Source organism: Dermochelys coriacea, chromosome 2 (genome assembly GCF_009764565.3).
Source record: "Dermochelys coriacea isolate rDerCor1 chromosome 2, rDerCor1.pri.v4, whole genome shotgun sequence".
NCBI classification, from domain to species: Eukaryota; Metazoa; Chordata; order Testudines; family Dermochelyidae; genus Dermochelys; species Dermochelys coriacea.
The window spans coordinates 103,622,498-103,638,456 of NC_050069.1; the positions used below are offsets into that span (position 1 = coordinate 103,622,498).

Sequence of the window (15,959 nt, forward strand, 5' to 3'; positions counted from 1 at the left end):
TATCTTTGCTGAACTAGGACTAAGTTGTTTGCTTATTTATTTTCTGTGGATTAGGGTATGTGTGTGTGTATATTTACACATACAGTCTGTGAAGGTGACTACATTCCCAGTTATCCCCAATCTCTTCAGCTTTGCATTAAAAATATTTGTCTTAAGTTGGAAAAATAAAAATGGTGGGGCTTCCCAAACAGCTTATACAAGGTATATCTGGCTTGATATACAAGGTATATCTGGCATGATAAACCATGCAAATGGTAGGTCAAAATATATAATGATATAATGTATTATACCCCATTGGTCTGGTGACTTCCTGCTCTGTGGAGTTGGCAGTAATAATGTGGTTTAATTTCAGATAATATGACACTTAAAAATATGTGGATTTAGCAGAGTTGATATGCTTATTTGGATATATTTTTAACCCCCATTGGCCTGAAAGTGCTAGGGGTTTTTTTTGTTTGGTTGGTTGGTTGGTTTTTTTTTTTGTTTTGTTTTAAAGTGATTTGTTCAGACCGCTGTTTGAAGTAATCTTTTTAAAGAGTAGTCTTGAGTGATGAAATGAGTTTCTATTTAACCCCATTTTATAATTCTTTTAGGATTACTGGTTAATTATGACAGTTGACTGTGCTTGTAAATACAATCACTTGAATAATTTTATTTTGATAGGGTCAGCAGTTCCCCGCTCTACTCACAGATTCTAGTCTCTCCAGCCAAAGCGGTTCGGGCTCACAACAAGTCATACTGGTGAGCCATACTCCACATTCAACATCTACAAACTCTGATGAAATAACATATCAGGTAGATGTAGTTTATTTGTGTACTCTTATGTATAAAAACATGACTTTACTCAGATATGAAAATGATCCATTTGTCCTGAAGCAGAGAGTTTCATATAATTTTTTAATTTTGTCTTAAAGTAGCTTATTACAGAGGCTCTAGCTTTATAGTTAAGACTGGGTTGATTTTGCACTTAAAGCAGGGATTCAGGGTCTTTGTTAACTATGAAAAAATATCTGATATCTTCATGATAGGTATGGCACTTTTTGAGTATAGAATACATTTTATGGGAATTTCCAAGTAAATCTATTAACTAGTGCAGGCTTTAAAGTGGGTCCTTAAAGAAAGTTGATACTCCAACCTGTTCCGCCTCTCAGATCTTCCCCATCCAACCTCTTCTGTGATTTTAATAACAGAATAATGCAGACTTTCCATATAGTTGAAACTTGCTTAAATCTTGTGCATGGATTACATTTGAATAATTTTTAAAAGATTAATCGCAAGTTTTCTATCAATTCTGTATCAAATTACCATAAAGTGGGGGAAAAAAGAAAAAATATAATCTTTGAAAATGAATTTAATCATATATGGAACCACAGCCATGAAAATACCATACTCATAATAGTGTGATAATTGTATGGCATCAGTACAGGGCAAGTAAAGGTTTAGTATCCCTGTCTGTGCATTGCCAATTCATAACATTAAGTTTAACCTTATCTCTTAATTTCCTGGCTTCATAATGATCGGTTTTGGGAGAATTACATCATCCCTGTAATGTACTGACTATGAATAACTATTATGTATTCTCATCCATAACTTCCATCTTGCCATTGCTTTTGTCTTAGAATTCATATAGACTTAGATTTTTAATATTGCAGATGACAAAAAACATAATTTATGCATGCGATTTCTGCAGGTCCATGCCTAATCACTGCCACAAGGTGCATAAGTTATGGTTTAAATTTGATTTTGAATATTTGTAGTGTCCAAAATTCTGTTTTAAAAATGGATGCTTTAAAAATACAAATATTTATATCTCCTTTTACTCTTCTTCTTTTCAAACTAATCCTATCCTTTTTGATATATGCATGATTTCCGCCATTGCAGTGTGTCAAATAACTTTCATTGCCCTTTTCTCTTACCATGAGGTGACCAATATGAACACAATAGTAACAGCAATTTGCCTATTGTATATAATACTCTTCTCTACTTTCCCTTTTCATACAGGTTACAGTAGCATCATGTTTGTTTTTATTTAACTATTGCTGACATCTTGGTTTTGCTGCCCACACTTCAGTCTTTTTCTGAGAGGTTACAGCTAATTTAGGACCCATTGGTGCATATATTTGCAGTTTAAACTGTTCTTTTCAATATGCTTTACATTGCACTGGACTTTAGTAAACTTAACCTACCATTTCTGTTTTCTAGTTTAGTTCTTATTGAAATTCTATAAATCTTCATTAATCATGACTACCTTTAATAATTTCATGTACATTAATGTGTGCTGTCATGTTTGAGTTGTTTATCTCATTCTAGAAATTACTGAATTTTTAAATAAACTCTCAAGCAGCCTCAAGTTATTTCCTTAAAAAACGATGTGGAGCGAAATTTTTTAAAATACCTAAGTAACTTCAGCTAACTAAATCCAATTGAATTTTAATTGGACATAGGCACTTTTAACCATTTCACCTGTAGTGCCTAAATCCCTTTTGAAAATGGCCTTTTGACTTCTAAGTCACTAAAACTTTTGAAATTTTTACTTGTGCTGAAGAAATAAAAGAAATGGAAAAGATCCTGTCACTTGCACAATCTACAGGTTTATAGGCATGTCGCTGCCTCATTTCCAAATCTTTTAAAAAATTGTGAATTTTGTTTGGTAAAAAGTGTATCACTTTCTAACTCTGCTATTGAGCAAGTGGCCTTTGCTAAAGAAAAAATAGAAACAGACTACACCAGAACTTTATGCACCTTCTCGCATCTGATACACATGTATGCTCAGAATTGCCATTGAATGTACACAAAATATCTATGTATGAATGTACACCAGTGTTCTTTTCTAGAACGCAAAGGCATGTATTGGTCAAGGTTAAAATTCCATTTTTATTACATAAATGTCTTTTTACTGAATTCTTCTAAGTGAGGCCTTACTCTCCTTATTTTGAAGTATGACAGAGTCCATTGCCTCTTACCACCCCTATTGCTCATAGCCATTGAGCTGGTTAATAGCTTTTTATATTACCAGTTCAAATGCTTTATTAAAAGCACATTCTATCTAATGAGATGGAAGAACAGTATTTCTAGCTATGCTTTGAGATAAAGGTCTTTGGTTTTTTGTCTGTCCATTTTAATTATGTGCACTAACTACAGATGTATTGAAATGAAGCTCCATCTGGTACAAGTATCTCTGGCTCATGATCTGTAAAACCAACAAGCTAATACATGTAAATGCTAGCCTTATAACTTGTTTTAGTGGATCATATTGCACTTCAGAAAATGGTTACATCACAAATACAGTCACACTAAATATATTATCACCCTTTTCTTCCAGTTCTTTTTACAAAGAGCATTAGTCTCTTGCAGAAACTCCTCGTGTATTACATAGTGAGGGGACAAAAATCACTCTCACTAAATTAGTTATTTCTTCTGTAAATCATGCAAGCCAGACCTATGGGAAAAAATCTGTTACGTAAAAATAGACAGATGGATATTGTTATCAAATAGATGACACATTACTTTTTCTAATATTCATAATTATCAGTTTTTATTCTTAGATAAGGTATACTTTGGTTTCAAAACATTGATAAACCTGAATCTCCTTGGTTACTCTATAAAAGACAATTAACTTTTTCTCCCTTGCAAACTGTCCTTACCTGCTATACACTTAAAAAATCTTAAAAATCATCTTACCATTTGAGGAATAGACTAGCTGCATTCAAGAAACTGGACAGAGAACAAGCTTTTCATATTGTAGTTAGCTTAATAACATCTTTGATGCAGTCCATTTTTTTTTTAAAGAATAAAGTACTTATGCACTTGCTTAATTTTAAGCACTTGAGTAGTCCCACCGGTATTAGTGAGACAATTTATGGGCTTAATGTTAAGCATGTGAGTAAACATTTGCAAAATTGAGTGAGAACATTGGTGGTATTCAACACATTAATCCAGAAAACATCACAGAAAATGTTTATTCTGGTGCATATCATCTCCCCTAATATGTGAAAAATGGGGTTTGTGGCTTTGTCTAGATAAGGAAATTTCAGTGGTTGAGTTTAGGTCCTGATTATTTAAAATGTTTTAGCTAACCCAGACCTAATATCGACCTCTTCCCTAGTCTAGACACAGGTTAACACCTTTTACTGTGGTTTAGCAGGCTCAGTTTCGACTTTCCTCTATGGACTAAACAGACTGAATCTCGCCTTTACATTTTGAAATCAAGCTTCTTTCAAAGCCCTAAAAACACTTATGTACTGGTTAGTAATAAAAGAACTACACTGAAATAATTTAAATTGATAAGGAAATTTTTATTGGGTATTGAATTTCTCATAATTACAGTATGATTACAATAAAAATGCTGTCTGACTCTCAGTGCTTTGAGCTTATGCAAGGGAAGGACTACATGTAACAGTCTCAACTTAAATTATTAATTCCTTTAAAATAGCAGATTGTTAAGAACGGTGATCTAGGCTCTAGTATGCCAGACAACATAGAGGAAAGCTTAGGAAGAGTTGTTCAAAACCACTTACCCAGTTCTGCTTTTGTGTTGTCTAGAACTATGGTAGAATATTTGGATTCTGTTATGTCTCGTACAATCTGGCCTTCCTCTCTTCCACTCTCATTGGGCTTGCTATTGGTCCACTGGTAGCACCTGGTGTCATTTACCCACAATTTTTTCAAGTATCTATGCAGAAAAGTTAATTTTGTGTAACACTTCCATCAATCGGTTATTGTGGAGTTTCCCCTTGTGTGCAAAGATTGTAGGAAGCTTGAATGCTTTGGCAGTAGACTCCGGGCTTAAGCCCGAAGTACTCTGGTTTCTGCTAGCTCTGCCTTCCATCAGTACTAGATGCAGCAATTTCAAGTTCTCCTGAAGCTTTCCTCTTTTAATTCCTCATAAAGTAGCAGGGACATTTCCCTTTGTTTATCCTTCTTGACCTTTCCCTCTCATTTTGGGAAGTAGTTTCTCCATTTTCCTAAGCTTTCAGAAACTACTCAGTAAAAAATACTGCTTGACAAGTAGGCTGTCCCCATCCAGCACCACGCTCAAGCAGTTGAAAAAGCATTGCTTTTAGAATAAAAAGTATGAAGGAGTACTGTGCCATTTGGATTTCACCTCTTGTTCTGAGATGAACATAAAGCTTGGACTTGGGGGTAATGTCTTATTCATCCAAGAAGTTCTCTCCTTGCCACGAGTGGTCTGTGGAACCCCACAAGAAACAAAAAAGGTTTTTAAAAGTAACCAAAAAATGAGCAGCAAGAGGCTGGACCACAGCCAAAAACAGCTTTGTTTTATATCAGTGGGTGGTAGTGTTATTAATCCTCTTCGTCATACACTTTTACAAAAAGAAGAGGAAAAAGTTAGAGTAATACTTATCTTTCAGATCTAGGCAGAAAAGACTGTTCCATTTCATTATTACTTTGAAGAGATAATCAAATCTTAAAGAAATCTGTATAGAGCAAAATAGTAAACTGCCAAATAAGGAGATGTGGGTCAAAACTGGAATAATTTAGAGGTTGTGATCCTTATCGTTAAGGTTGTCAATGGTCTGGACCCATCTACTCCAGGTATCTGCCTTTCTCTCTCTGTGTCCAAGATATTCTATTAAAATCTGTTTCACAATAGATTTGTGAATAGAGACAATAGATTTGTCTGAGGTTTGGGAACGGTGTGTGTGGCAAAATCTCATTTCTTGTTCACAGCTAGCTTCCTCAGTCCCCACCACGGGGACATTACACCCATCCAGAGGTAATAGACTACTGCTGCCATCTTTCCTATCTCTGAAGAGTTCAGGGGACAGGATTAAAGGGCTTGAGGAGCATATCTCTACAGCTTCCTTATCTTCCTCAATGGTGTCATGCCATCTTTCAACGGTGAAAATTTTAGTTATTAACAGTCTCTGGAGATACCCTTTCAGCTGTGTCTTAGTGAATTCATCATTTAGTGGGCTGCTCTTTGAGTGATTGAGCACTTCATTATCCCTTTGATTGTCTCATTCTCTGCATATTGATTCATCAATTAATCACTTGATTTTTCATATTTTTAACTGTTTCATTGCTCTCAATTTTCTTCATAATAAATTGTCACCTAATAATTTTTGCATGATTGATATAATGGATTTCATTGCTCTAACTTTTCTGCTGTTCATGTGATTTTTCCCACCACACACACATTTTTAGTTGCTTCACTACTTCTTTGATTTTTGACTTCTAGCAGCCATGCTCATCATAGTTGTCCTCCATTACTTTGTTCCTGACACCCTCTTGTTCTACCCTATCTTCCCTTCTCACTGCCCTACATCACAATTTCTCTTTCCATTCTTTTTTCTCCTTTCACTCATTGCCAGGTTCACCTCACAGCCTCCTTGCAACTCCATGACATTCTACATCTCCCTGCTGCCATCATCTCATAATGCCACTCTTTTTGCATCAAGTAACATCTCCCCCAACCTTGCCCATGTCTACATCGCCCCTTGTTCCTCACCAACCACCTTGCTCTGTCACCCTTCCTGTCCCTTTGGGTCCCATATGCTTCCAATTTCATTACTAAGACCACTATTTTTCTCTTCCCTTTTTCACTCCTCTACAAAAGAATACCACAGTCCTGTCCACTTCCTATTCCCCCCATCCCTGACCTTTGAAGTTGTGTTCTAATATGGGGATATTAATTCTCTCTCTACACTGTATATCCTACCCAAAGAACGATACTCAGGGTGTCGGATTCCTCCTCTTCCTGCAGACGGTCTCTCCATTCTCTCCCATTCCTCTTTCTAGTAGCTCTCATCAGACTTTATTCTTCCTTCAACTACTTACAGCTTTTGTCTACTGCCCTGATCCTTCCCCAAATGCTTATTCCCTGATTTTGATTCCTACCTTTTCCCCTCATCTCAATCTCCAATCATCTTTAGTGACTTCAGTTTCCATGTTGATATTCCATTTGATCCACTACCTGACCTGACTACCTCTTTGCCCTTTGTGATCTTGAACTATGGATCAACTCTCCCACTTGCCAAAATGGCCACTCACATGACTTGGTTTCACCAAAATCTACTTTATTTTTGACATTCTCTCTCTCTCTCCAAATTACTACCCCTCACTATCTTCCCTAGTGATAAATAGATTGGGGGAGGTGGAGGGAATAGGATAGCATGAGGAATGGAAAATCTCTTACCCAAAATTTTTGATTAATGTCTCTTTCAATATGGACTCTCCCAAGTCTAGCAGTTGACTACATCTCATTTTTTTCCTACACGCTTTTAAGGATAGTTTGTGTACATACAGTAGTTCACAAAAAAGATAATTCACAATTAATATTTAATCTGAGTTATTGTTTATGGCTTTGAAAATACTCTCCTGGTGGGAAGCCTAATAGTGGGGTATAAGCCTGGAGTTTTCAGGCACAATGCTTGAACTCCCTCTGGTCTTTGCTCACAGAGAGGGAGTTCACAGTGATGGATTGATAGGGAGAGACATAAATCAAAGGAAATTATCCTGTCAGACAGTTTATATATTTTGGAACCTTTTAGTGACACCTTAGGAAGCAGCCATCATTTACTTTATCCTTTTTCTTTCCAGTACTGAATATGTGGTTTTACAATCTCTTCTACATAAAGAATATTGTGAATTAGATCTCCATAGACTTGACTGCATGCACACCATGTACTCTTAATGCCACAATATATTGTTTGTTTATTTTCAGATATTGAATGTATCTAGTGAATCTTCCATTTAAAAAAATTGCCAGAGGCGTAGGAGGAATGGTCAAACACAAATTTATATTTACCCCTAATCTCATTCTATTCTTTTTATTGATGTTTGGTGCCCAGCTCATGAGATTCATTTGAAAATACATTGATCAGACTACAGTACATAAGAAGAAAAATAATTCTGTTGGTTTTTGAGTGTGTCATCCTCCAATTTTGAATGTATAATCATGTTTTATAAATTGTTACAGGTGGCTGAGGTTTCTTCTAACCTGACTAAGGGCAGTCAAGTAGAAAAAGAGGGCCGTGTACACCAATGTTTTGAATGTAGTGAAACCTTTTCTTCAGCCACGATGTTAATGCACCACAGTAAAGAGGTTCATGGCAAGGAGAGAATTCATGTGTGCCATGTATGCAATAAAGCCTTCAAACGGGCAACACATCTCAAGGTACTTGGTAATAACTTAATTCCCAGTTAATATGTTCACTCATTCTTTTGCTTTAGATTTTTAGTTATGTAAATGAATTAAAGATACTTGTCATCTGCTTAATCTTTCCTTTTTGGTATTAGGTCTTAGGGCATGCATCACGTGAGCATTTTTGTGCAAAAATACCGCTCTCTCTCACTCGCTCTTGCTGTAGCAATAGATAATCTTTTTGTACTGTAGATCTCTACTGAAATATTTAATAAAAGACACTACTCTGGAATTTAAATAATAGTGCCCTAGTGTTTTTAAAAATACCAAAACAAATATATATGTGGGGAATTATATTGTTTTGCATTTTCAAATAGAATATTAATTCAATATTTCAGTTTTCTAATGGTGTTTAACTCTGTAGATGAAATGTACTGAAACAGAAATTAACTTCAACTCTGCAAATCTAATTCATACCATCTCCATTAGTCCTGACTTTTGGGTGTCTCCTCTCTTTGCAGAATATGGAGACTGGTGAGACTTGTGGCTTAGTACCCATGTCCATTTGACTTCTAGTTGTTCTGCCTTCTGCATCAGGGCAGATAGAAAGTATGAAAGCTCCTGCTTTCCAAAGTTTTCTTTTTTTTTTTAACTTCCTTATTTTGTTACTATTGTCTTAGTGTTCTTTCAGAATTTCTGGAAAGAGTGAGCAGTCTTACAGTATTTGGACTTTACAGGAAGGAGTAAATATTATTTTACGTTGGAGTTTTCTGATTATTATTCTCAGAGTGCTCCTTTGACACTCCCTTTCACTGCTGCATGTGGCTAGGTAAACAGATATTCCCCTAAAAGGCAAAAATTCTCTGAAGCTCCCCCTCCTTTCCTCCGCAAACAGCGAGCTCTGCCAGACTTATTCTCAGTCCACAGATGACCTTCGTAAAAAACCCATGGCATATAAATAATATTCCAGCAAAATTCCAACACAGCAAGAATTTTTCAGCAGCAAGCATGGAGCATTCATTACAGGTATCAGGAAGGCTACATCTACAAAATTGCTGTACTTCTGATGTAGATGATCTTTCTACATTTCAGACTGAGGTAAATGCCAATACTTCCTTTTCTACAAGAACAGCTCTTCTTTAAGATAACTTTACCAAAATTCATGCAGTCTCTACTTTGGTACTAAAGAGGGTTCTCTCCAGCCTGTGCAAACGGGCAGACGTGCTGTCAAACATGCAAGATTGTCAAGACAATCATAGTTAAATAGATTTTTCTTTCCTCAGAAGTAGATGAGGAAAAGAATCTAGTAACAATCCAGTTAACTTTTTTTTAAAGGCATTCCGTTCTCAAACACAAACACAAACTTCGCAAAAAGCAGAGCAATGTCAAAAGGAAGAAACCTTGAAATAAAAATCTAAGAACAAAAAACTTGAGATTGCACTACTCATCAGGCTTATTTCTAGAAAAAACAGCTCTTTTTTCATCAAAACTTGAAAAGAAGGAACATGACATGTAGGAAAGACTATTAACCCCTGCCTATTTTGTTACCCTGTGCAGAAATGCAGGGTATTCAGCCAGGTAGAGGTAAGCAAACCTGCCATGTCAAAATTCTCTGAAGAATATAATTAGGTAAGTGACACTATCTCACTTAAAACCAAGAGGATTTGTAAACACCTAATGAGACTATATAAAATTCTATTGGTCTGAAGGGGAATCTGACCCTGATCTCAAAGGCAGATGCAGAAATGGCTTCTTTGAAAGCTCACTTTGCAGCAGAGTTTTGAATCTGTCACTGTCTTGATGCAAGCACCTGTGGCACACATTTGATCTGCTAGAGCAGTGGTTCCCAAATTTGTTCCGCTGCTTGTGCAGGGAAAACCGCTGGTGGGCTGGGCCGGTTTGTTTACCTGCCGCGTCCGCAATTTTGGCCGATTGCAGCTCCCAGTGGCCGCAGTTTGCTGCTCCAGGCCAATGGGAGCCGCTGGAAGCAGAGGCCAGTATGTCCCTCGGCCCGCGCCACTTCCAGCAGCTCCCATTAATCTGGAGCAGCGAACTGCGGCCACTGGGAGCTACTATCTGCTGAACCTGTGGACGTGGCAGGTAAACAAACCGGCCCGGCCCGCCAGGGGCTTTCCCTGCACAAGCGGCAGAACAACTTTGGGAACCACTGTGCTAGAGCAGCCCCATGCAGATCCCTTAACCAAGTGACGTTTCTTCATAGTTAGAGATTACAGTTACCACATCCTTCATAGAGCACACCTGAATACATTTTCCTGTGAGGCTGTGGCATCTAACTCCCTCAGTTGCTAGAATGCAAATACGACTCAGACACTGGACAGGAAATAACTACTTAAAGCAGGTCCTGTGTTTTCTGATGAAAGGGTGCTTGAAAACCACGTATGAAAATAGCAGAGAATATAGGAAAATACAAATGTTCCCTGTCAAATTCTTCTAAGAAACACAGGGAAAGAGTTCAATCCCAGCTACAGGATGTAGTTCTTTAGCCCTGTTCTAAGCAACATATTCCAAAAGAAGTATGGAAACCAATAGAAAGATGGTCCTGGAGCAGAAACACTGGAGGTAAATGCCTGGAACAGAAACACTAGAGGTCCTCCTCATTTGGTGACTGGCAAAAAAAGACCTGCATGTCAGTAAAAGTCCTGCGAAGCAATCCAGTTTGGCAGCCTCAACAAACAAGACAAATCCTGTGCTGCAGTCAGGGTTCCCTCATTGATTAATTTAAACTTCACTCTCTTTTCTTCGTAATCATTCCCTCTCTCAATGCTGGTAAACATCAAACTATCAAAAAAAACGAAAACAAAAAAACCCCTGTGTTTTCTCTGAATTGGGGCCAAAGGAACTGTTGCATTACCAGAAAGATTCTACAGTGACTTCATAGTAAAAAACAGATCCTGAAATGAGGGTGTTACTAGACCACAAACATCACAACAAATATGAAGAAATCCAGATTCAGAATGGAAATGTTAACAGCTGCGTTCTCTTCAGGAGACTATTTCCCCATGTTAGAGTGGGTAAATATATACCTGCAAATTTGGATTTGCTGTTGCCATTGAAAGTTGCTCTATTTACATATAGATAAGACACCACTTCCAGTTTAGAACACTTCCAATTAGCCTGTTAACTCCCAAGATTTTCACAAAACCAGTAGAGAGGTGATCATCAGGCACCCATCTGTCAGCTATTTCTGGACAACATACTGATAAGAGTCAGATCTCCATGATAACGCAGAAAGCCAAATAGTTCTCTAGGAACAGGGTTACATTATGAACCTGAAATATACCGAATTGAATTTCAGAGAATGCTACCTAAGAAAGAAATACCCCCTATGTGTCTGGGACAATTGTTCTAACCCAGGAATTAAATTCCAAGGTAACACCATGTAGATTCAAAGAGATCCAATCCCAGCAGTTCAGGGTACATTCTCTATTACCACTGGTGTTATGTATTGGGATCCTGCCTGGGCAAGGCTGTATATGACACCACTCCAAGCACTTGACCTCTGTGTAAAACAATGAGGAACAGTGGTCAGCAAATAGGTCCTGAGTTCCCTCCATTTGGTGGAAGAAATGAAGAATGCTCATAGTTGCCTCTTGCAAGGCCATATTGCAAGGTAATCAAAACCAATGTGAGCCTATATCCAGCAATTTACAACCCAGGGGTATTGGCCATTACAGGAAAAAAACTAAGCTTCACTTTGGAATTAAAAACGGAAAAACTAACATTTGAACACAAAGGGGTGGGGGCATCTAATCAGTCGGGCAACACCACAACAATAGTATATCTACATAGCCAGAAGAAGAAAAGGAGTACTTGTGGCACCTTAGAGACTAACAAATTTATTAGAGCATAAGCTTTCGTGAGCTACAGTGCATTGTGCATCGGAAATGCATCTGATGAAGTGAGCTGTAGCTCACGAAAGCTTATGCTCTAATAAATTTGTTAGTCTCTAAGGTGCCACAAGTACTCCTTTTCTTTTTGCGAATACAGACTAACACGGCTGCTACTCTGAAACCTGTAATTATACATAGCCAGGGAAAAGCAAGGAGTTGGCCTCTGAAAATGAAACACTAGAAACAGTCCAGCAGATACAGTAAAATAGATTTTCATAAGATTGCTGCACATCAAAGGGCTACCTGGTTTGCTGCTGGAAGAGAGAGACCTCAGAATGGACCCTGAACAAAATAGTATTCCAAATAAAAACCAGAAAGATTTTGGAGATACCATAAGTGGATTTATTCACCCATGGAAGTACAGCCAACTCGTACTTTTTTGAGCGAGAGATCTTAGATGTGTGGGGGCAGATGCCTAGCTCTGCAAGTGGCATTCATCTAGTGGCCGAGTGGAATGGGCATGGCAAAATAGATGTTGTGGTTAAGCAACAAATTTCAGCTGTCTCCAAATTCTGCAGAAGACTGGACTATTCTCCAGATTGTGCAGAAGTCCTGAAGATGCTATCTAACAGAGACAAAATTATCGAATATGAATTTTTCTATTCTTTCTAGTAGGAGATTAAGCATTGCATGGCCAGAGTTAGTTGTCATCATATTTAGTGGATTATGTAATTTGAGGAACCAGAGCTTCCAGGTGTGCAAAATGATTAATCATCTCTGATGTTATTCAATGTGCCTGCATGGTCATGCATATACAGCATCAGGGAAGAATTAAAAGGATGAGTCATGTGGGATCAAATAGCACTATGTAAAAAATGAATCCTTGAAAGTGATTGTGTCCTATAAAGTTTTGTTTGCTTGTATCTGAGGGCAGAATTTGATATTATATCGAACACTACAAGAATCCCAGAAGCTGAATCTGTTAGAAACTCTTTTTGTGGTCTCTAGATGTAAATAGTGAGGAAGAAAGGGAGTTGGTTAAAGAAAACATAGAAACAATGTCAAGGAACAGTATCACACAAATAGATGGCTTTATTTTGCTTTAGATGTCTAATAGGTACAAGATTACCCCATATGTTCAGTGTTCAGTTAACATGCAAAGCAATGAAAAATTCCACCATTTGCCGTGTATTTCAGAAACATCTATTAGAAACACCATTAATAACTACAGTGAACCAAATATTGAAGCCTAAAATCTCATTGCTCAAAAACATGCCTTCTGGGTGTGAGAAAGACTTCTCAAATGCCAGATGAATGCTTAGCCTGTTAACTGTGATAACAAAAGTATATAAACTACATGGAATGACAAAGAAAATCTTCTTCCATCACTCAACCATTACTCAGATTTCATTTAGAAAATGACCTCCACCATTTTTAAAGAACAGAATATCAGCTTACATCTTCCTCACTCTGTTATTTCTATTGATGACTGAAGTCCTCTACTATTGGCCCAAAAATAAAACTAAACATGTTTTTTAAAAGATGAATTTATAAAGCCATTTTTTTCCATATTTTGATTAGGAGCACATGCAAACCCATCAGGCTGGACCTTCATTAAGTTCCCAGAAGCCACGAGTGTTTAAATGTGATACTTGTGAAAAGGCTTTTGCTAAGCCAAGTCAGCTGGAGAGGCATAGCCGCATCCACACAGGTAATAACTACATTGTGCCTGCTCTTGCGATTTTATTGTGGATCTTGTGATATTTTGTTTTCCTTAAAGCTGCTCCTGGATTCATGTGGATATATAAGAATATCCGCTGTCAATAATAATAATAAAAAAAGCTTCTAGGTCTCAGGATTTTGGGGAAAAAGCTAGAACCCTTAAAATCTGAAAACAGCAAAAAGCAAAGAAAAAAGAACCCAGTACTTACTATTTTAAAGTTCTCATGAGTTTTGCCCTTTTATGTAAATGGTATTTTGGACTTGATTTTCTTAAGGCATGTAGGTGAACATTTACATGCATGCAGTTGTCTGTTGTCTTTGCATGGCTGCCAGTGGTGGAGCACACACAAAGTAGGCACTGTCTGCCTATAGGAATTCAGTCCTATGAATCATACTCCATTGTCATTCAAAGATTACTTGTTTTCTCAAACTTAATACTAGTATCTTACTCTGTGATGGATTGTTTTCCAAGACCGTAGTGGCAGTAAGTACATGATTTCTATTATATAGCTTGTACTATATTTTCCAAGAAAATACTTACACTAATTATTTTAATTTAGTATTTCCAACCTGTGACTCAGGTTCCTGCTACAGGAGGCAGGTTGGAGGAACCACACTTAAAGCTGCCTCACACTGCCTGCTCTACATCTTAGAGCTTGTCTTCACTATTGCACTAAATTGGCACCACCTCAACGAGAGGCAGAAGCTATGTCAATGGAAGAGCATCTCCCACAGACATAGTGCGGTGTAGACACTGTGTTAAGTAGATGTAAGTTATGTCACTCAGTAGAGTGTTTTGGTTTTTTTACGTAGAATTAAGTGGTAGTGTAGACAAGGCCCTCCTGTCCGCTCTGGCATGAGCTCTGAGCAGCTGCTGTCTTTTCTCCACTACCCATTGCTCAGCAGCAATCCAGCTGGCTGTTGGATTGCAGAAACAGGGAAGTAAGTTACTAACTGGCTACTCAGTGTCCTGTTTCCCTGTTGGGCTGTGGGAGGCCCAAAGATGTCAGGGCAGAAGCTTGATTCGCTGTGTCCAAGCAGAGGGGAGCTCCTAGCAAAGGATGGCTCATTTCCTCTACATAGCTAGATACCCAGGATAGCCAAGGACAGAGGAAAAAGGAGGAGAAGCTGAGAAACAACCTCTAGTTATAGCTCCCCAATTCGCTGTCTCTAATTTGCATTAGGTGATCAGGTGACTGCAGTTCCCTAGAGATGATGGCACCACCTGAGGGACAGCTAGAGTGCAGGCTTCAGCCACACTCTCCTTGCTCCCAGCAGACTCCTCTGCACCAGAGACTGTAGGGAGAGAGGTATAGGAAATGGCTCTGTGCTTTCTAGGGACTTCCTCATAGTGGAAGGATCCCAACATGGGATTTTTTAAATTGTTTTTTCCCCCCTTGGTGGTGCCTCAGTATTGGTAAAGGAGCGGAACAATTCTCTGGCCCTTAGTAGTTTGTGTCTCTTAATGCTTTTAAAATAATGTTTGACCCTCAAGCTGAAAGGGTTGGGCACTGCTATCTTTAATAAATTTTGTGTAAAATGGTCTAATTTACATAGAATCATAGAACTGGAAGGGACCTCGAGAGGTCATCTAGTCCAGTCCCCTGCATTCATGGGAGGACTGAGTATTATCTAGACCATTCCTGACAGGTGTTCATCTAACCTGCTCTTAAAAATCTCCAATGATGGAGATTCTACAACCTCCCTATGCAATTTATTCCAGTGCTTAACCACCCTGACAGGAAGTTGTTCTAATGTCCAAAGTAAATCTCCCTTCCTGCAACTTAAGTTCATTACTTCTGCTACATGGTGTATCTAAAACTGCATCTTGAAAGTAGGATCGTGAAATGGCCTGGGTGGAAGCTAGTCTTCAACAGCTGCTAGGTTCTGTAAATAGGAAGACAGGGAAAAAGGTCTGAGTGAAAGGATGTACAGGTAGTGTGCGCCCAACACAGAACTAGTAAGTAATAGAGAAGGAGAGATTGAATTGATAAGAGGAAATATAGTCACTAGGTCTGTCAATTAACTGCTGTTAATTGTTAATGCACAGCACAATTAATGCGTTATTTTTTTTTAACACATGTTAATCACAGACCCTCTGGGCAGGAGGGCAGCATGAGCTGCTCTGGAGCCCTGTCGATCAGGTGCAGTAACGCAAGCTGCCACCAGGGGGCTGGAAGAGAAGAGGCTAGAGAAAGAAGTGGTTCTCTTCTCTGCTCCAGCGGAGAAGTAGAGATGTTGACACATGCACCCCTGCCCCCAGGTGACCATATTTTTTA

At 38.2% G+C, this 15,959-nt stretch overlaps 1 protein-coding gene across 10 annotated transcripts in view; it reads left to right on the top strand.

Annotated features, from left to right (window-relative positions):
• The window catches only part of ZNF236 (zinc finger protein 236), a 188,547-nt gene that overhangs the window by 154,132 nt on the left and 18,456 nt on the right, over positions 1-15,959 (top strand). For 9 of the 10 annotated variants that reach the window (XR_006278954.1, XR_006278953.1, XM_043508221.1 and 6 more), the window contains 3 exons: positions 664-795; positions 7,943-8,140; positions 13,540-13,669. Coding sequence is in view for 8 of the 10 variants with exons in the window: in XM_043508221.1 (XP_043364156.1) it covers positions 664-795; positions 7,943-8,140; positions 13,540-13,669 (460 nt within the window). In the remaining 2 variants the exon portion in view is untranslated. The remainder of the gene's footprint in view (positions 1-663; positions 796-7,942; positions 8,141-13,539; positions 13,670-15,959) is intronic. The other variant, XM_043508220.1, reaches the window with a different exon arrangement.